General features: G+C 38.9%; 1 protein-coding gene across 1 annotated transcript; it reads right to left on the reverse strand.

Annotated features, from left to right (window-relative positions):
• Nucleotides 1-20061: 20061 nt before the first annotated feature.
• LOC133712855 (phosphoenolpyruvate carboxylase 4-like) lies at nucleotides 20062-21395 on the reverse strand. The gene is made up of 3 exons (XM_062138973.1): nucleotides 21239-21395; nucleotides 20559-20685; nucleotides 20062-20454 (listed from the first exon to the last, which is right to left on the reverse strand). Exons 1-3 carry the CDS (start codon nucleotides 21263-21265, stop codon nucleotides 20381-20383), a joined length of 228 nt encoding a protein of 75 aa, XP_061994957.1. The 5' UTR covers nucleotides 21266-21395; the 3' UTR covers nucleotides 20062-20380.
• Nucleotides 21396-22385: the final 990 nt, after the last annotated feature.

The raw sequence follows: 22385 nt of genomic DNA on the forward strand, positions 1-22385 counted from the left end.
ATAAACTCTCCACTTGGAATGGTTGCCGATTCAGGCAAAGTCGGGTAGAAGTTGATCTGATTGAATTTGAGACGACTGAAAATAAGCTAGAATTGAAGTAAAGGTATGTGCTATTTACCCTGGTTGTACTTGTGCCCATATAGACTTTCCTAGTACTTCTATGCTCAAGTACCTTTATCTCATTATTGTTTACAAGTTATTGAAACATATCATGATTAAGAGGCACGATGTTACATTGTCCACATGGACATTGTGATAAGCCAAGGAATGTGAAACTGTCACTTCAAGAAGAATCTTCCTAGCACATTTACATGCCAGAGGCAGAATAAGTTGTTATTTATAGATTAGAACTTCTAAATTCATAAACAAATTTGGCCAATGATTTGATTGGATCATACACATCATTTTTTGGAATCAGCTAAGAGTTCTACTGTTCTAGTCTGGTGTTGGCTAAATTCCTGTTCAAGGTGATGCGGCAGGCATGTGCTGACCTTCTTGAGGAAGTAAAAGTTGGTTTCCTTTGTTTCTAGGATGGAATTGATGGTGTGAGTGCTGCTTCTTGGAATCATGCAAGCAAGTTGGTGCTGTAAATATCAAATCAACCCCACCTAGATTTGTCCACTGTTGGATTTTACCGATTTCAAAGGTCTGATCTCGGGTCAAGTAGTTTAAATTAAACATGATTAGCTCTTAACCTTCAAGTATAATGTTCCTTTGCTTACATAGTTGGAACTTGGAAGGTTACCAGCAAACAAGCATATGGTGATATGATTTGTGAGTGGTGAGACTCTCATGATGGTCTGAGCAAGGAATGAGCGTGAGTCCCCTGCTATACACCAGTTTATAGTCTGTTCCTTTTTTTCTCCAACAACCATTGTACCAAAACAAGATATGACTCATATGAATGCTTAGTACTTCTAGCACATCAAGAAAGAGAATGATGGCAGTTTTTATTTCTCATCTGTTCTTGGGGAACTTTGACAGCATGTCTTTTCCATTGTAGTCGTCTAGTGGGGTGGTTGATCAAGAGTTTGCAGCAGACGTAGCCATAGGCAAGTGGCATGACACTAGTGCTTCCCTGATTCGAAGCTCCAAATATCATTGGGCCAAAATCTAAGGCGTAATGGAGTTCCAAAAACTGACTGATATGCACGTATTTTCAATCATCTAAGAATACAAGCCTGTATCTCTATTTTCCTTGCTTTTGTAATGCAGACTCTCACAGGAAGGTAGTAGTAAAACTATAACTAGCTCATCAGAGCTGGTGTTATATGCTGAGGCTGTTTCATAAATAGCAGTGGTTATGAAGATTAGCTAATTAGTAAAATCAATAGTAATTCAAACATTAGCTTATTTTGTAGTGTCCTTATACTGATTCTTCCTCAAAAGAGTATATTGAAATACCTCGATCAGTTTGAATAACAATACATTTATATCTTGAGTATCACAATTCTGGCTGTAGAAATACTGATTCATGTAAGCGTCGATCGAGAAAGATCAATATTACAATTTACAAAATCACCAGTGTAAAATGTGATGACACGATTGTAGATTGAGATCCCCGTACCGGCATATTTGTGCAGATATCTTAGTAGACCACTCACAAGACTGGTGTTCGTGCTTCTGTCACCATGCGTTCAGATTGTTCGAGATAAAAACAGGTTCCATGTATGGCCATTTCTTTAATCACGGTGTTTGCTGTTGCAGTGATTATTGGTAATAGTTATTTACATTTGGTTCTAGCATTATGGTACAGTTTGCATCAACAAATCAGCGTATACGGATGGTATTAATCTGGAGTTATCATTCATAAAGTGTACTGGCATTTTAGGAAAGGGGAGCAAGTACTTCTAGTTATACTAGGAAAGAAATTCAATTTTTAATATAACAAATTACATATAAGTTATTGACAAAAGATGACTTAACAAATACATCCTCTAAAGATTAAATTAAACATATAAGGACTAAATCTTACAAATAAAGACAATGTGTTCTCCACTTGCCACATGTCATGAGTTAATTTACTTTTTTACCCTTAACTATTTCTTTTGACTTATAATCCCTTTATAAGGATCAAATCTTACAAATAAGGACAATTGCTCTCCACTTGCCACATGTCATGAGTTAATTTACTTTTTTACCCTTAATTACTTCTTTTGACTTCTAATCCCCTTATGTTACTTTTTTTTTTTTTTTCTGAGAATAAATCTTTATGTTACTTTTTTTTTTTTTTAGAATAATCATTTTATGTTATTTTTTTTTTCTGAGAATAATCCGTTTATGTTACTTTTTTTTTTCTTTGAGAATAATCCCTTTATGTTACTTCACAAAACCTCACTCTCCTACTACTCTCATCTCATCATCTAATCCTGCTACTACACTCGTCCAATCCTGCTACTGCACTCATACTCGTCCAGTTCTGCTACTCGTTTTCTGCTACTGCACTCGTCATCACCTAATCCTGCTACTACACTCGTCCAATCCTACTACTGCACTCATACTCGTCCAGTTCTGCTACTGCACTCGTCATCGCCTAATCCTGCTACTGCACTCATCCAATCCTGCTACTGCACTCATACTCGTCCAGTTTTGCTACTACACTTGTACTCGTGTTCTGCTACTGCACTCGTCCAATCCTGCTACTGCACTCATACTCGTTCAGTTCTGCTACTACAGTTGTACTCGTGTTCTGCTACTGCACTCGTCATCACCTAATCCTGCTACTGCACTCGTATCCTGCTACTGCACTCGTCCAACCTCGCTACTGCACTCATACTCGTCCAGTTCTGCTACGGTACTTGTACTCGTGTTCTGCTACTGCACTTGTCATCGTCTAATCCTACTACTGCACTCTTCATCATCTAATCCTGCTACTGCACACATACTCGTCTAGTTCTGCTATTGCATTCTTCCTGATCTTGATTTAAGAGTTTGATAATAAAGGACGTGAGAAGACGAGTTTGTGGGAATTTTCGGAGAATTTTTCGGATACCCAAACTAATTTTTATGAATTTTAGTAGTTTTAGTATTAAAGAAATTATTTCAGAAAAAAAAAAATTTCTGGCCCGATCTGGTCCGTGTATTATCTCCATAGCTTGATATCAACCGTTGAGATCAAGAATATAGTGGCTGGAATAGGACCGAGCACACCAGATTTTACCAGAAGCTTCAAGCTTCTTCGACCCCGATCGACGACCCGCGACCCGAATCAAGATCCGACCGGAATTCTTCGCTCCGACCACCTCCGGCCTGGAAACCTGTCGTGTTCGGTTCTTCACACCGTCGCCGTCACGCCTGTGGTTGTGCTTCGTCTGATCGTGCACCGTGGACGGAGTACGAACGAAAGCGTATAGCAGCTCCGGCGGGTTTTGCATTTTCCAGAGCTTCGACTTGGACTCGCCGAAATCTGACGTGAGATCGACCACTGGCACCGGAGCTGTGGCAGTGTCCGGAGTTGGACGAGGTGACGTTGAACAGATCTCCGATCTCTTCCTCGAAGCCTTTCTGATGAGAGATGAGAGATGAGAGATGAGAGAAGTTTTGGTCTGATAATGGCATTGTAGTAATTTTAATGAAAAATTGTATTAATTCGTAATTACACATGAAATTTCAGAGGTTAAGTCTATTCCATTCTCTTTGGGCTTGGGCTTTGTGTCCTTAATTGTATAAATCTAATACAAGATGGGGTTTCTGTTTTTGTAAATTTGGTCTATTACTTATATGTAATTTTCTATTTTTAATAAACGGCTCACATGGACTGATTCGGACAATATGAATGAAAGAATGATCAAGTCCTCCTAATGTCATTAGGAGTGCGGTGATTGTAACCACTAGGGGCACGTTTGTTACAAGGAATACAAGGGATAGAATGAGACTGGACTGTCTTATCTAGTGTAGAACAACTTATCCCATGTTTGGCAACAACATAGACTTTTTTATAAGACTACACAATCCCAAAAACACTCCAACACCTTCTACCATAGAGACACCAAAAACCATGAGAGTGTGGAAGCGTATCTCACTCGTTCTGCTCTTCCCTTCAGTTCATCATTCTCACCTCCTTAAACCTGCAATTCAACTCCGCTCCATCTATTGCTTCATTCCCAAACCCCCGTGGCGGCGCCACTACTCCCATACCCAAGCAGACCCAGCTCCCACCGCCAATGGCCTCTTCACCATCCTTGGAAAATTGGACGGTGATGAATCCTTGATTTCACAGCTCTCTGATTACAAAATCGTCTCTCTGATCCAAGAACATTAGACAAACTTTTAATTGGATTTTCGACTCTTCATCTGGGCCACCAAAAGATTGAAGCTTTGCATCCACCGGGCTTGGGGCAAGGGAACAGTAGGTGACCCAGGACAGCAGCTCGGGCAACATGGTGACCCAAGGCGTGACCCAAGCTTCCAGCTGGCCCAAATTGAAGAGAGAAGGAGAGACTGCAGTCGGTTGTCTTCTAGCGGGGACAAAGTTGTAGTGCATATGGGTTGCTGTGTTGGCAAGTAGCCGTTGGCTGCTTTTGCAATTTGAAAGCAACGATCAGCAGATCTGCACTGTTGGTTGTATATAGCAAATGAGATCTAATGGTTAATAATTAATGACTTAATTATACAAGGTATAGGATGGTGTAAAAGAAAAAACAAATATAAATAATAACGGCTACGAAAAAATAATTGTCAAAATTTCCTATAAATACCTCACCTTCTATTTTATCTTTCGTACTAGAATTTCCAGAATTTCCATTGGAGGGAGCTTTATCCTTTTTCCCGGGTTATCACCCTCCCTTTGAGCAGGTATGACCATTGTCCTCTTCTTATAGAGGTTAATCCAGAGAGGCCTCCGCTGCACCGAACTCCTAGACGTTTCCGCTTTGAAGAAATGTGGTTACACCATTCAGATTGCATTAATGTTGTTCAGTAGGGTTGGATGTTGCCAACAACGGGTGAACCTATGGCACAGGTTAGCAGGAAAATAAAGCAGACTGGTAACTTATTCCTTAATTGGAATACGGGGGTGTTTCAGCATAGACAGGTTGAAATGAAACTTATCCAAGGAAAACTGGATGAGGTAATGAAGACAAACTATGAGGCCTCTCAATTTGATGAGCAACAAGCACTACAGGCCAGACTGAACGAATTGATGTCTATCAATGAAACATATTGGAGGCAACGTTGAAAGATACAATGGCTTAGAGAGGGTGATCGAAATACCGCCTTCTTCCACCGAAGAGCATCGAATAGACGATGTAGAAATCGAATTAAGGGTTTGGAAAAAGAGAATGGTCAGTGAACTTCTAAACCGGATGAAGTGGCTGATGTTTTAGTCAAGTATTATGAGTCCATTTTTCATTCTGAACACTCTGATCCAGTGGCTATAGCGACAATTCTTGATTGTCTACAACCTCGTGTTTCTGAAGATATGAACTCCGAGCTCCTAGCCCCATATTCAGATGATGAGATCAAAAGAGCCTTATTTCAGATGCATCCCTCTAAATCCCCTGGACCTGATGGTATGTCTCCATGTTTCTTTCAGAAATTTTGGGATGTAGTGGAGTCTGATATTTGTAGGGCAGTCAGAGAGGTGCTTCTTACAGGGCAGATTTCACAAGAGTCGAACTTCACTCATCTTACTCTCATCCCAAAGATCAAATAGCCAAAGCTTGCATCTGATCTGCGACCAATTGCCTTATGCAACGTGGTATATAAGATTGCTTCCAAGGTTTTGGCTAACAGGTTGAAGAAGATCCTTCCGCAAATCATATCTCCATTGCAAAGTGCTTTCGTTCCGGGACGACTCATCTCGGATAATACTCTAGTGGCTACTGAGGTTGCTCACTTTATGAAAAAGCTCAGTAGAAAAGCATAGGGTTTCTTTTCCTTGAAGCTTGATATCTCTAAAGCTTATGATAGACTTGAATGGGCAGTACTTGGAGGCCATACTATTGAAACTAGGTTTCTGCAAAAAATGGGTGGATATTATCATGGCTATTGTCAAGTCTGTAAGTTATTATATTTTGATTAATGGTACACCTATGGGCTTCATTTTACCTACTAGGGTTATTAGGCAAGGGGATCCACTTTCCCCTTACCTATTTATCCTCTGTGCAGAGGGCCTCTCTGCTTTGATTTCATCTTCTGTTCAGCATGGTTCTATCGCAGGCTTGGTTATGTCACCTTCTGCTCCTGTTATCCATCATTTATTATTTGCAGATGATTGCTTTCTGTTTGGGGAAGCTTCTGTTAGAGAATGTCAGGCCTTCAATAATATTCTCTCTACCTATGCTCGAGCTTCTGGTCAAAAGATCAACCTTCAGAAACCTAGAGTTGTTTTTAGTGGCAATGTGGGGGTGCACTCAAGTAACCAGTTAGCTGCAGTTCTTGGTGTCAAATGTGTTAAGGAGCACAGTATGTACTTAGGGCTACCTATCCATGTTGGACATAATAAAACAGTTATATTTGCTTACTTAAAGGAGAGACTCGCCAAGAAATTATTAAGTTGGAGATCCAAGATTCTCAGTGCAGGTGGTAAGGAGTTGTTAATTAAAGCTGTTGCTCAAACCATACCTAACTATGTTATGAATTGCTACTTGTTGCCAAAGTCTCTTTGTGACGATCTTCAGCAGCTTTGCTCTCAATTTTTTTGGGGAAGTACAGATGAAAAGAAAAAGATCCACTAGAGGTCTTGGGACAGAATGTGTCTCCCAAAAGAACAAGGTGGTATGGGGTTCAAACACTTACATTCCCACAACTTAGCCATGCTGTCCAAGCAAGGGTGGAGAATTCTATCCAATCCTAATTCATTAGTGGCTCAGGTATTCAAAGCTGTTTAATACCCTAATGGATCTTTTCTCACTGCGGAAATGGGTGATAGACCTTCTTACTCATGGAGGAGTATTATGAAAGCTCGTCCAATACTTAAAGCTGGTCTATTTTGGTGAATTGGGAACGGAACCTCTGTGAAGATTTAGGAGGATGAGTGGATTCCTAATGTTGCTTCTCATTCTCTTGTCAAACCTGATGATACTATTTTTGAAAGAGTCTTGGATTTAATTGACACAAACACTTGGACTTGGGATAGAAATGATGTTCATACGTGTTTCGATGACAAAGTGGCTCTAAATGTTCTATCCATTCCTTTGAGTAGAAGAAGATTTGGTTTTGACAAAGCAGCATGGAAGCCTAATAAAAAAGGTTTCTTTTCAGTTAAATCTGCATACATAGTGGCTCGTGAATTCTCCATTGGCCATATCTTTGCTTCAGCTTCTACTGGAGACCCTTATGCTCCATTATGGAAGGCTTTGTGGAAGGCAAAAGTCCCAAATAAAGTGGCTATTTTTGGATGGAGAGCTGCACACAATCTTCTTCCAACTCGAGTGGCTTTCACTGCTAAAGGCTATATGGGTGAGTTGCAGTGTGTTGTTTGTTCCCAATTGGTAGAATCTCTTGAACATGTTTTTTGTGAATGTTCTGTTGCCCGGGATATACTGAGTGCTCCTCCTTTCTTCCTTCCCTTGTCTACTCTGCCTTGGAAGGAATGGCTTTTGGAGAGAGCCACTACCTTACCTTCTGCACTATTTGATAAATTGTTAATCCTCTTATGGAGTCTTTGGAGGAACCGTAATGATGCATTGTGGAGAAATCATTCCCAAACTAGCTCAAGTTTGGTGGCGTATTCCCTGGCTTGGTATGAGGAATATTTGCAATCCCAAAAGTCTTTTAATCCTACACGGGCTCTACTTAAAGCTAGTAAAAGATGGCTAGCTCCTGATGTAGATACCTTGAAAATGAATGTGGATGGGGCCTTCTTGCCAAGCTTTCAACATGGTGGAACAGGTGGGGTCCTCCGGAATGATCAAGGACAGTTTCTTGCTGCCTTTTCTCATAGAGTGAGCTATGTAAGCTCTCCTCTTCATTCTGAGCTGATGGCCTTAAAGAAGGGTTTGGAGCTACTGGAAGCTATGCAAGTAACGAAGGCAATTGTGGAAAGTGACTGCCTAGTAGCAGTGGAGGCTATCAACACGAGGCTGAATCATCTCTCCCCGTTGAGTGCTTTGATTGCAGACATAAAAAGTTTGCTGAATTCTAGTCCTGATGTCAGTGTTAGTTTTGCCCCTAAACAGGCAAATTCAGTAGCTCATAGACTTGCTAGTTACAGCTTTGAATCTAATGTCCATATGAATGGTTTGTAAATGCTCTAGATTTAATCCTGGATGCCCTCATGTACGATCTGAATCGTACGCGTACTTTGTAATAAAATTTCTATTCCCTAAAAAAAAATCTCTCGTATAAAAAAAAATTATCTTTCTTATTTCCTCAAAATTTGTCTATCTAGAAAAAAAATATCTTTGGTTGCATTTCCAAAATGTTCATCAATACTATTTATTTACCTCATACATTTCTCATTCACACTAAAAAAATTAATAAAATATTCAACGAACAGTAACTGACTGGTAACCCTGACCTAACGGGTGGAAACATATGTCCAGTGATAGTGAACAGTGTCCTGACCTAGTGACCTGGTGACCCAACGGGTAAACTTGCTCTTATAGAAAATAAGGAGGGGTATAACAAACACCCCCTATGGGAAGGAGTGGAAGCCGAAACCCTTTTATCATAAACAGAGGGACAAAAAGTCGAGCTAAAAAATATCATTGCAAAGGACGAAAGCCTAGAGTAACCCCTTGCTAATATCATTATGATACCAAGAATAACCCATTTACAAGTCTCATGAAACCATTGGAGTTGGTTTTCCAATCAGAGTATGAATCAAAAAATTCCAATGCCGCATTACTAAGAAAGGCTTTGGATTATGCCCGAAAAGCTAGCCTTCAACTCGTTAACTTATCGTAAATTATTAATAGGTTCCATTTCTTTAGTAAAGTAATACAAGACAACAAGGGTAGTCCCAAGTCCAGTCAAAAAGAAAAAGTGAAAGACATTTCACAAAAAAAAAATAAAAAAAAAAAAGAAGGGAAAAGACGCACTACCTGTTGCCGACCACCTCATGCCGAAATGCGTGCATAGCTTGCAAACACTAGGAAGTTGCCTCGCATATGCGATGCAAATCAAGAGGCCCTAATATATCAAGAGGCTGTGTCTGAGCTTGATGATAGCAAGACTCCTTATTCTGAATTTGTTTAATTAACTAGCTCGCAGCTTACAAAAGCATATATACAATATGACCTCTAAGGCCATTGAAGCAGCTTCTTCCTCTTCTTCTTCCTCCTCCAAATCAAACACATATGATGTCTTTTTGAGTTTCAGAGGGAAGGATACTCGCTGCAATTCTACTGATCATTTGACAATTGCCATACGTTTTAGTAGATGCCTTTGGTTTTTAATTTTTCTTTGAATAGGCTCACCCAAAGTAGGCGTGATGTCTAGGAAAGGGGTTCAGATTAGTGGTACTTAAGAGAGCATCGCTCCACCGATATCTCTTCTTTCTTCCCTGGTCATGTTTATTTTGGAGCTACCAAAAGAAGTTAAGTGACGATCATTATTTGCATTAGCTAATTTGGATTAGATTTCCATGGTTAGAAACTCTGATGTAACCGTTGACTTTATGAATAAAATGTTGAGTTCATACATATCAACTCCATTTGAGCTTTTCTTTTAGGAATGGACAGTGGAGAACTTCAATGTCTCACTGATAGTGCGATTATGCACACCATTCTCTGCCATGGGCAATTATTCTTAGAGATGTTGCCTATATATTCCTCTGTAACTACGATGGTTGGGCCATCAGGTATAGTTCAAGGATATGGAATGGCCCAATTCCTCTTGCCTAATGACACCTTGGTTACTGTCGCAGAAACTCTCTATGCTCCTAAGAGCCAATGGATTCCATGCGAAAATGCATATAGAGAACGAAAAAGAGTTCATTTACAATAATTCTAATGATTGCGAATAAAAGCGCATCTTAAAGAAACTTATGTGTCTCTCTAGTGGACTTTTACGTCACCACTATTCGAGCTATTAACTCTAATAAAGTTATGAGAGAAGATCTCTTAGATGTAGACCTATGTTGGCTTTGCCACGACAAGATAGGTTATCCTAGTCATGAAATGATGATCCTTCTACTAAAGACTTCACAAAGACATCCATTCTTTCGAGCGAAACGATGCAAGAATCAGAGATTGATTCCTGAACTAAGTGTGACTGCCACTTCCGCCTCTGGTGCAGCCATTGTCCACCGCCAGCCTAAGGCTGGCGCAGTCCATATCCATGACGCCATGGATGGCGTCCATCATGGTGATGGCGCCCCAGGTGATGCTGCAATCACCAACTTTGCTTCCAATAGCGTTTCAGACGCTAATATTTACTGGTTGCTTCTAAGGCCCCTCTCTCGTCCTACAAAGCCTGTTCCTCTGGAAAAATAGGACAGAGACAGTCCTACGCAAAGGATACGAAAATACTTATTCTATTCTTACATAGAATCTGAGGGGATTATGTGGACTGATTCAACCAATTTGGGGAGGTTTAAATACTACATGATGTTGATTGACGCGCAAACACGCTGGTCACGTGTCGTGCCATTGTCCACTCATAATACTGCTTATGCTACACTCCGAGCACAGATCATATGACTACGGGCTCACTAGCCGGATTATTACATTCAATCAATTTGACTTGACAATGCTAGAGAGTTTACATCGAAGACTTTCGATGATTATTACATATAATTGAGACTGATGTTGGACATGATATTTTCATGTACATAGCTAAATGGTCTCGCAGAAATGACTACGATGGTAACCCAAACATTGCTAATGTGCATCAATCTCCCTATATCCGCTTGGGGTTATGCGATATCGCATGCAACTATGCTAATTCGTCTACGACCCACTGCCACTCAGTCTATCTCTACATTATAGCTAGTGACTAGGTACAAGTATCCCGTGTTTATGCATATTTGAGTGTGTCATTTATGTGCCTATTACGCCGCCACAGCGTACTAAGATAGGTCCACAAAGATGAATGGGTATATATGTTAGATATGAAGCTCCAACTATCGTCCGCTACTTGGAACCCTTGACAGGCGATCTCTTTACCACTAAATTTGCGGATTATCACTTTAGTGAGACAGTCTTCCGGTCTTTTAGGGGAGATAAGAACGTTAATGTTCAACAGGAACGACAGGAATTGTCATGGCCTATCCCCACTATGTCTCATCTCGATCTCCACTAAAGTGATGAGATCACACATATCTGCTGCAAACATGCCTGCAAAGTTGGACGTCCCTATGATAGGATGTAGCGTCACCCTACATGGAGGTTGCCATGGCACCAACACCATAGAGAGTGGCACTCTGGCGTCACAAGCCATGACCCCAGCTAGGATGCGTGGGAGACCCGTGGGTTCGAAGGATACTTTGGCATAATCCAATCATTTGATCATCGATACTCAAAATCCGTCTCATGAGAATGTTTTGGATTAAGGTTATCATTGGTGGACGCCTCAACATCAGAACCTATTCCTGAGAATATAGAGTTCTCTAAAAATTACACTAGTGTACATGAGACGTGTGATAAAAACTCCATCATGATTGATGATGTATTCGCCCATTTCATTGCGCATGAGTTTGTCGAGTCTGATGATATTGAACCACACTCCGTTGATGAATGAATGCCAACGTAGAGAAAATTGGCCTAAATGGAAAGATGCGATCCAGGTTGAGTTGGATTCTCTAACGAAGAGGAAGGTTTTTAGAGCTAGTGATACCAACACCTCCTAACATAAAAACCTATTGTCTAATGGATCTTAGTTAGAAAGCGTGAAGAGAAAAAGAGATGGTAATCTCGTCTTATGGTGCAAGACTTCTCACAAACGCCTTGGCATTGACTATGAGAAGACATATTCTCCTGTAATGGATGTCATTACACTTCACTATCTTGTCAGTTTGGCAATTTTCGAATAACTGAACATGCAGCGTACGAATGTGGCAATTACCTATCTTTATAGAGATCTAGATACGGAATATATGAAGGTTCCTGGTGAACTTCATTTACCCAAATCAAGTGGCTCTAGACCATGGAGTGTGTTTGCAATGAGATTGAAACACTCACTAAGTGAGTACTTGATTAGGAAAGGATACGTAAATGCCCGCGCGTTTCTATGACAGGTTTCAGATTCTATCGAGGTTCGTGTTGGTGACATGATCTTCATTGGAAACCCTTAAAGAGTTAAGGGAAACCGCTGAACACTTGAAATCCGAGTTTGAGATGAAGGATCTTGGGAGAACACCCACTATGCCAAAAAGGCCTTCAGACGACATAACTGTTCTGTCGTCTGAACGAACAAAAATGTGTCGTCTAGTACGGTGTCGTCTCTTGGGGGCATCAGACGACAGAAGTGTTCTGTCGTCTGATTTTTCAGACGACATAAAAAAATAAAAGTCTTGTGTTGTCTGATGAGTTTTGCATTTTGGGAACATTGTGATCTGTATCTTTAAAAGCATTCAAACAACAGTTTTGTATTGTCTGATAAACAAAACAACCACAGTATTTTTTAAATGCTATTGTGTGAAGCATATTTGCAAGACTTATTTGTGTGGTCTGAATGCCCTTAAATAAGAAATATGAAGACTCGTATGTAGTGTCTTCTCTCATACAACAACAATTAAAGGTTGTGCTAATTTACTTTAAACGACAATTATATGTGGTCGTAAAGAGTATCAGAGGACAATTAAGTGTCGTTCTAGGGTAGGTTTGTATGACATTTAAGTGTTGTGTGAAAGGTTTTGAAATTATACATATGTGATGTTGGGAAATGGTTTAGACAATAGATATCATATTCTTTCTGTTATGTCAGTCTCATTACGACGACAATTTATTGTCGTTTGAGATTATTTAGACGACAAATATTTGTGGTCTGAATATAAAAAGGACCACTAATAGTTCGTGTTTTATATTGTCTGTAATCACGTCCAATCACACTTATTTGTTGTTGTTATAATACACTTTAGCCAATATTTTCATCTAACTTATGTTGTTGTTTTGCCTTTCAGACTACAATTTTCTGTTGTCCCATTGTCAAAAAGACAATAGACTTCTTATTGGTTTTTGCGTTGTGTCTGTGCAGCTGCAACCACACGTTTTGGTGTGCTTTTGTTGTAGCTTGCAGTTTGTGACGACACATTTTAGTAGTCCCCTGTACAATTGGTATGCATTCATTCTGGAAAATAAAACTGCCAATTCATGAAACCATAAAATCCACATCCAAAATTATTCATTGCAATTTCCATTAATCCATCATTGTCTCATGTACACAAATTAATCATGAGCATCAGTTCAAAATGGCCCAAATCTACTAATCTGGGCAGCCAACAAAATATATGCACAGTACTGCAAGCTAATAAACCAGAAGCACTACACAATCTGGGCAACCAACTAAACAATACAACAAAATAGCTAGCAGTACTGTAAGTCAAAGTCTAGCCTATATATCAACTATGCATGTCCAAAAGCTGATGCTACATATCTCCAACTACTAATTAACCTACACACTAGCTATCTTTAAACTTAAGAACATACTTTGCCTACTCTGCCCGGACAACATCAACATTCTCCATTGTGTCGTGATTTGCTTTTCTTTCCCACTGCAAGGACAACAAGGACAGAAGCTTAGTCATAGATCACAGTGGATTAATCCAATAAATCAATATTACAGTGGATTAGTTTAATCTTTTAGATTCTGAGGATATCTTTTGGAGTAGTCTCATCCTTGGTTTCGCAAGCAGAGGTTTGGTTAAATAAAGAGTATACAGATAACAGAATTCTAACTTTATTTGCACAAAGATTATGAGGATACTAAGCAGAAATTAATTAATAATGGCGTGTGAGGGAGATCCACATAAGCTGGTAACTAGGGTATAACAAGCCTTACGGAAGATATTATCCATGTACTGGTCTTTTCATACAATCAGACAAATCCACAAGATCAAGCAAACTACAGGAAAAGACCATGCGAGTAATATTGATGATATGATACGTGATCAAATTTCCCTAATTTATCTAGCTATATTGGTTAAACCATTGACTGCTCTCATAATTATACTAGTGTGGTTCACCTAATGAGTTCTCAGAGTATAATTATATTCAAACTGATTACAGGGACTGGTTAGAAACAAAATGCACTAATTATAGGAAAAATATAAGGAACCAACAGACTAACAGAAGAACTACAATATCTCAGAGACCAACAATGAATACTCCCCAAAGACACAGCTAAAGAAGCCTCCACTTAGCACCTAGTTGCAGTAGGTATTTTCTCAACTGGCTAAGGGAGATAGAATGAGTCTTTTATTGATGGAAAATCTAGAAGAGCTGATGTAAATATATCTACGAGCATAAGAATGAGTCTTACAAAGAAGTCTTCTTCCTTAGTCAACCAAAGTATCTTGTTGAACCTTTCTACATATTCATCTATCTATGATGGTAATATGACTATTATTTTCAGAACCTCAATAACAAGGTTAACCTAAGGAGTGTTCAGCAGTTATATACAACTATGCAACTAATTTCCCTTTGATTAACCATAACCTCTATGATCAACAAAATAAAGAGAAAACATGCAAAAGAAAAACATTGATCCCAAGGAACTAACTCATTTAACATTTGCAACAAAAATACTATAAACTAATATGATCCTTAGTGGTCTGAGTTCATTGCTATGAGTTATAGTCATCTCAAGTTCTCAAGAGCCCAATATATTTTCATTAATCAAGCAATGGATCAGCAATTGTTTAATAAAACTACAATGTCATACCTGAAAACACCAATAATAGGAAATCCCTTCTGAATAGCTACACTTCTCTTCATCAGGAGTACTACTCAAGCACCATCACTTACCTGGCTAGCATTTCCTAGAATAAAAAATAAATGAGCTGAATTCACAATGGTTGATTCATATGCATTAAAGAAGGACAAAAGTCCTGATAAATGAAGATACTATCATGAGTAACAAGCTACTTGATACTTGAGTGATGAAATACCTGCAGTTGTTGTCCCATCTGATTTAAATGCAGGCTTCAATTTCGCCAAATCAGTCATGTTTGCATTTGGCCGGATGCCATCATCCACATAAATTCTAACATGCCTCTCCTCTCCAGTTTTTTGGTCCACAATCTATGCAAACAAATAATCAACTACCGAAATGTAAACATGGGATGACTGTTCAGAGATTCAAAATATATGCAATGCATTGCTCGCTTTCTCCCTCTCAGTCTCTGTCTCTTTTACACATGGCACGCGTACACACACACGCACATGCAACAATGAATATCAGAAACACTTTTATCCTTTTACAATTTTTGTGTGCTCCTAAGAAACATTAAAATATTCAGGGAAACAAAGGTAAGCCAAAGACATGTTGACTCTTTAATGTATGATGATACTAACTTTTTGCAAAGGCATTTCAAATTCCAAAGTCCATGAATTCAAGAGCTGGTTGCTTGAATTTTGGGATTCATAGTTGAAGGGTTCACGGACTCAGGGATTTATAGAATTATATTAAATAACTAAGATACAATATATAACTAACAGGATTGAATAAGAACTGCTTGCTTGAATTCCAGGATACTTATGTATTAGGGACTTTGGGACTGTTCTGGAGACTTTTTTGAAGGGATCACGATAGGGTGCATACTCTAATATGCAGCAAGTAACGAACATTAGTCTTACCATTCTTCTCACATCCCTAAGTTCTCAAAATGTTAGCCAAAAGCAAGTTTTATCTCAGAAAACTTATATTGCCTAGTACCAAGAAGTCTGTTAGTAAATATGTCACACTTTTCCTACTCAACTACTACTCACGATTTTATCTTATTAGCCAAGTCAAAAGTAGTTTAAGAGGGAATGCTTAAGATAAATGGAATAAGCTAGTATGGAAACCCGTTTTGACTAGGGATCTCTATAATTTTCAACCATTGATTTCACCAAGTCCAGGAAGATGGATGAAAGTAAAACACTAACAAGTACACACATTGAACAAGAACTCAACTATTCTTTTTCTGCCTTCAAAACAAAACTGCAAAATAAAATCTGTGCAAGACAAATCATCTCAATGTCCTCCACAATAAGCAAATAACACTCTAATTGAAAAGGAGATATTTTTTTTTTATTCTCCTATCTTCTCACTTGTCAAACACTGTTTTTGACAGGACCCGCCCCGGATTTCACCCCGAAATCCGAAGTGGCCCTGCGGGGCCCACCTTAGAAGAAATTCTACCAAAAATTTGGCAGAACTTCCCCTAAAAGTAGGCTACCCAAACCCTGTAGGAAAACATTTACACTTCTAAATCAACCCATCCTTATCCTCCTGGAGCCACCTGCTCCCCAAAACACAACTCCAATTTCATCGGATAACAGTCTCAACCCACATTACAAGATTAATTTCACAAGTTATCAGAGCAATACTATTCCATTAGGTAACAAAGAACACAGAAATAGAATGAGTACGCGGAAGCAATGCTGTTGGCTATGCCTCGACTCCATGTACGCCCGACCTCATCTAATTTCGCCTGCAAACTGGGCATTTGAAAACCGAAGGGCCCAGGGGAAAAGTAAGTATATAAAACGTTAGCGTGAGTGGACAAAAATAAACAATTTAAAAAGAAAAAAGATTTCATACTTTCCCACATTTATTTCCTTTAAACACCCGATGCATGCAAAAGTTAAAGAAACAAAACAACTATAATTCAACCCAAGAAAACCGACTAGCCCCGCTAGTCACAACCATCAAGTAAAAAGGATTGAAACTTCGTTACTCAAGAAAATAAGACCAGCCCCGCTGGTTAAAAGAATCGGACTAGACCCCGCTAGCCCAGAAATAATATAATGAGTAGGGGAAGAAGATAGCCATACGAATGAGCCTCCCAGGCTCGGGTGATAGCCTCCCAGGCTAAAGTACTCCCATATACTCCCGTTATATACCCACACGCCACTATGTGTAGCGATTAGGATACTGGGCTTCAGCATTACTGTCACAAAGACAGTAACCAGCGCCACAAAGGCGGACGGGCTTCGGTGATCCCATCACCTCGCCACAAAGGCGGAAGATCAATGCTAGCAATGATAATAGTCACCCACAGTATGGCAAAAGGGAAATCCGATAACCATAAATCCATAAATACATAAGGCTTCCCCAACTCTCGCAAATGAATTTCCAACGACGTGTCCCACACGCCAAGAGTATCACCATGATTCGAAACAAAACCAATTCCAAAATCATCATCGAGGCATTCCCAATGCCAAAACCGAAAGTCGATAAATAAACAAGAAAATAATTCCATCGAAATCCCATTTCGAAAACCTTTCCAAAAATCTCAAATCCATGAATAGGAATATAACTAAAAAGAAAAATTCCGGAAATCACCTCGGAAATAAATAATTCATCAAATAAAATTATAAATCATAAGCAACCTCGGAAACGAATCATTATCGAAAGTAATTATATGAGATAAAACGAAATCCATCTCCGAAATCAAATCACATGCTCGAAATGTAAAATGATAAATAATTAGAGCATAATCAAAGAATAAATGCATGCATCATTTACTTAAAAACAAAAGTCCACTCACAGTACTATTCCGACGATCACGTATACGAGTTCCTTCATCGAGCCAGAGCTCGGTACGACATCCTGTACACGATTATATTCCGTGAATAATTATTCAACAATTTAATACGATTCCTAAAATCAAATCCTCATAATTACATCTCCCTTCTCCTCGGATTCAGCCCAAATTATATCACTAATACCAATTCGTTAATTTAAAGGTTCTAAGGCAGAACCGAGAGATATCCGACGGTCGGATTCTCGTAATTCGATAATCGAAACCCTAAACTTCAAAATTCATAATTAATTCCAAGTTTCTCCAAAAATTACCAAACTTCACATACAAGCTCTACACAATTTATAGGATTTAATGGGCTAAAAACCGGAATTAAAACACTGCCCTACAAGCCTCCACGCGCCACCAACAGTGGCAGCGCGTGGGCCCCACGCGCCAGCGGCCGCCACCTCTGATGGCTACCAAATTTTGGCAGCACCACCTACTCAACAGACCCAACATTTTTCACAACTACAACAAGTTCCAATTTTACCTTTAAGTGCACGAAATCGACCGGTGAAGAAAAACCCAGAAAACTCAAGAACCCTAAGATCGGGTTTTGATCAATTCTCCCTCTACACTGCAAATCGTGGCTCAAGGCTAGGGGCAAAATGATCCTTGGCAAAAACCGCGCCTTCGACAGTGGTTTGGTGGCCGGAAATGGCCGAAATCGCCGGAAATTGCCGGAAAACGTCAACTGCTATAGTAAACTTCCAAGCTTCAAATCGTGCTTCTCCGGCCAAATCGTGACAACCCACGACCACCAGCATGTAGAGGAGGAGGAGGCGAGTCGGCAGCCACCAAGGTCTCGCCGATTGATGGCCGGACGACGGCAAATCGAAGGAGAAAGGGAAGAGGGCCGACGCGGGGAGAAAGAGGAAAGAGAGAGAAAATCTCGGGGGGGGGGGGGGGGGGTAGGTTTCCGAAAATGGAAACCTACCACAGTAACTTTCCATATATATAGAAAGTTACCATAAACAGTAACCATGAACAGTAACTTTAATCTTTCGCTTATAACTTTCACGTACGAACTCTGATTTTTACGTACCACATATCCACGCGCTCGGTTTAACGTCCTCTACAACTTTCATGAAGAACATCTTCTCAAATTTTGACCCGAACAAAAAGTCAACAATTTAGGGCCACTAAAAGTATTGAAACGACGGTAAAAGTGAAAGTAATTGTCGTTTACCGTCCAAATGACTAGTAAACGGGTAAATTAAGATACAGGACGTTACAGTTTTGTTTCTCTAACATATCTATGCAACATAAATCTTCAAGCACTTCAAGGATGCCATAATAACAGTGCCATGTTCCCGCAGAACTGCAGAAACTGTTGCAGCTCATGCAACAATATAAAACTAAGTTTGGTCGTAGTATAACCGCACCTAACTCTAAAAACACTTGTAATGTAACTAGGTCATGAGTGCAAGCTAAAACAATAGAAAGAAACCACTTTGGTACGATCAACAAAGTGGACCTTTATCAAAGTACATTGTCAGTCAATCCTTCAGTCTTAGTCATTTAATGTGCATCTACAACATGCTTGAAAACGAGATGACTACAACTATTACATCACACCTGATGACTGTCCTGATGCGAATAACTGAATATGAAACAGTAAAGTAAAATTAAAACCATTAGCAGTGAAAGCTAAGCTAAGCTATGAGCTAATGAAGGATTGAATAAACATGAGCTATTAAGAAAGGAACTGAAAGTAACCTTTGGAACTTCAATATTGATTCCCAGTTCTTTGTCTTCTTTAAAAAAAAAAAAAAACTTTTAGTTAACAGTTTATTATCTCCATACATTAGGCCTAAAGTATATGTATGACAATAACGTAACCAATGGCCAGAGTCTCATCTCTCATTACTTTCCCTTTTTTAATTACAATAAAGAAAACAGAATCAAAACCAAAGTTGTTATAAGCAGCATACCATAAGAACTTATATTCTAACTTACAGTGTCAATTATACCAGTAGTCCAGTACTCATTCTAGGATTCCCTTGGGTGCTTAGAGTCATTCAACGAAAGGTCAGGAATAACATTACCTCCCTGGTCAATCATAAAGTAGATTAATTCAAAACTTTAAAATATTGATCCTTTCATGGCATATAGAATAAAAGAACTGATTTAAAACCTTTATCTAGTTGCTTGACAACTTACGCAATACCTGGTCTTGACTTGTTTTGAGATCATTACAGTTTGCCAAAAGAGTACCAATACCTGCATTGTGATACATGTTTTGTAATGAATGTTCAAGAAAAGTACGATACAATCAATCAAAGAAGTCAACTTGGGGTTTGCCGATTACAGCTAGAGGCACATAAATGATTCCATACAAAATTTTAAATCCTATTAACTTAACTAAAAGGAAAAATAACAAGTAACACCTGCCCACAAGTAAATCAGTTCATGAACTTAGTTAATTGGAATCTAATCCTCAGCAGGTACCAAAATATTCATTCAGGTCATGACAAAGAAAGAACGGTGTGTGTTTGACTAAGCTAGCTATAATGATAAGCAAACAAAACTGCTAGCTATAATATTTCTGTTTAAGGAATGACTAAGCCATATATCAGAAGCCATTTCTATAGTAATAAACAAACAACAAACAGATAAAAGGAAATTAACCTAAGACAATGCTTTGTGAATTGCTTCCGAACCCCATAAATAAAAACCACCAAACATAGAAACTCTGAGTATAGACATACAGATTGGTTTAGGGAATGATGGAGCCATCCTGGTTGTATGGATTTCACTCTACCATTAGCTTCCAAACCCCCAAAAGCACCTGAGCAGTGACCTATCATAGACTGAAACACCACAAAATGGGCAAGCAACTGCATAGATTAAAAATAAATTGTCATTATTAAAAATAACCACAGATGATTCACAAGTATTGTCATCATCTATTAAAAATAAATTGAACTGTAATATCCCATACCTTGCTCCAGTTTTGACAAGCTATCGCTGCACCTATTCATGGATAGTACAAATTTCATGCTATCAACTTCTCGAATATATAGATCAATAGTTATCCACCTAGATAAAAGTGAGACATCTTTTATGACCTGCAGCAATAGAAAGAGGCAAGTTGATATAATTGTGTAGAAGAGCTAGACACAGTATCAGCATTATAAATTCTACATAAACAATAATCTAAAGTTTGCAATCTAATCATGAAATCTAGCAGCAAACCCAAAGAAAAGATCAGGGAAGGGAGAGAAGATCGAAGTGAAGGGTAAACTGATGGTCTAAAACTTTACAAAACTAAGTCATGCTTATTCATCAATGTCTCTGTACAGTTTAGTAATTAATTCTAAGTACCAAGGCTTGCTTTATTCCCTCAAAACATAAGTTACTGCTCCATGAATTGCCAACACCATCACCATTACAGTAAATTAAGTTATGTATAACAGAGATCTAATATATGCCAAAGTTATGATTAGTTCATGCATCTAATATATGCCAAAGTTATGATTAGTTCATGCTTCAGGTCTTTTGTTGACATGAAAGGCATGTTCTAGATTTAAGAGAGTAATAATATCATTAGGAGAACATATATGAAATTGAGAAAGAATTTGGCATCAGTGAACACTCCCAAATCCACCAGGCTGAGATTACCTGCAATCTACATGTTCTACTTCCCATAGAGCTCCGTATTGCCTCGCCACAATCTCAATCAAAAACAAAATCCCTTAATGCACATTCACAAGCAGATAAACACAAAAATTCTACCAAACTTTCATAAGCAAAACAATGCCTTGCCTCAACTCAAAACACCATGCAAAAGGATATGACGTGCACAGAAAAAAGGGAAATGGGTCAAAAGAAACAAAAAAAAAAGAAGATTGCAACTTTATACTTATTTCTACGTTCTAATAAGTGTAAGAGAGTAAGAACGGTACCAGGAACAACATGGCACAGATTAACCAAGGCATACGATAGATTAGCACTGTAAAACACTTCCCTGCTGCCGATTTTGTACGGTCCAAATGTATCTGGGTCCATTTTGCACCAAAAAACCCAAATCAAAATAGATTAAATTCAGAAACAACAACAATGAGAACAAGGAAGAGTTGGAATAGGAACTACCTTGGTGGAGGCCTGGAGAATCCCTCCTTGGCTTGACGATAACGTCGTTTGGACCTCGACGCAAAGCTTGGAAGCACGTCAATGGCGGCTTCTGTATAAAGGGTAAAGGGTGATCGAAGTACCTCTCTACCACCATCAAGAACAAAACCCATACCATATTCAAAGAGAAACATAGTACCACCATTTGTATTCAACTACATATCTGCAAATCGTTGTCAACTAAAAATAATTCATTAACTAAAAGCATTAATCTTGGAACCATTACGAAATACGAATGAAAACCCATATCCAAGTACATGTAATAGTCCTAATCTTTGAAATCATCTATTTTAACAAAACTTAATAAAATTTTATTGAAGAAAAGTACACCTTTTCAATTGAGTCATCAGAGAGTACACCTTTTCAATTGAGTCATCAGAGATTGAAATAGAAAGAAGAAAAGAGAGAGAGAACCAATTTTGATGCAGGTGACAGAAAGTCCACACGATTAAGAACGATGTCTACGGTGCTAGCAGTTATGCCTTTGCCCAGCGCACTCACCAGACATCCATGGAAAATAAAACCCCAACACATAAATCCATTTCAACCGAAGGAAAACCACAGCACTAAATCGAAGAGAAACCCCCAAGACAAAACCCCAATATAGCTATATCCATTTCAATCACCCCATCCCCAA

The sequence above is a fragment of the Rosa rugosa genome, chromosome 5, assembly GCF_958449725.1.
Source record: "Rosa rugosa chromosome 5, drRosRugo1.1, whole genome shotgun sequence".
In the NCBI taxonomy this organism is placed as follows: domain Eukaryota; kingdom Viridiplantae; phylum Streptophyta; class Magnoliopsida; order Rosales; family Rosaceae; genus Rosa; species Rosa rugosa.

Excerpts from the sequence above, each read along its gene's own strand:
- LOC133712855 (XM_062138973.1), bottom strand. The coding sequence starts at position 21,265 with ATGGGAAGTAGAACATGTAGATTGCAG. Across the intron at positions 20,686-21,238 it reads GTAGAACATGTAGATTGCAG|GTCATAAAAGATGTCTCACT; the intron begins GTAATCTCAGCC and ends CTATTGCTGCAG. Across the intron at positions 20,455-20,558 it reads CTTGTCAAAACTGGAGCAAG|TTGCTTGCCCATTTTGTGGT; the intron begins GTATGGGATATT and ends TAATCTATGCAG.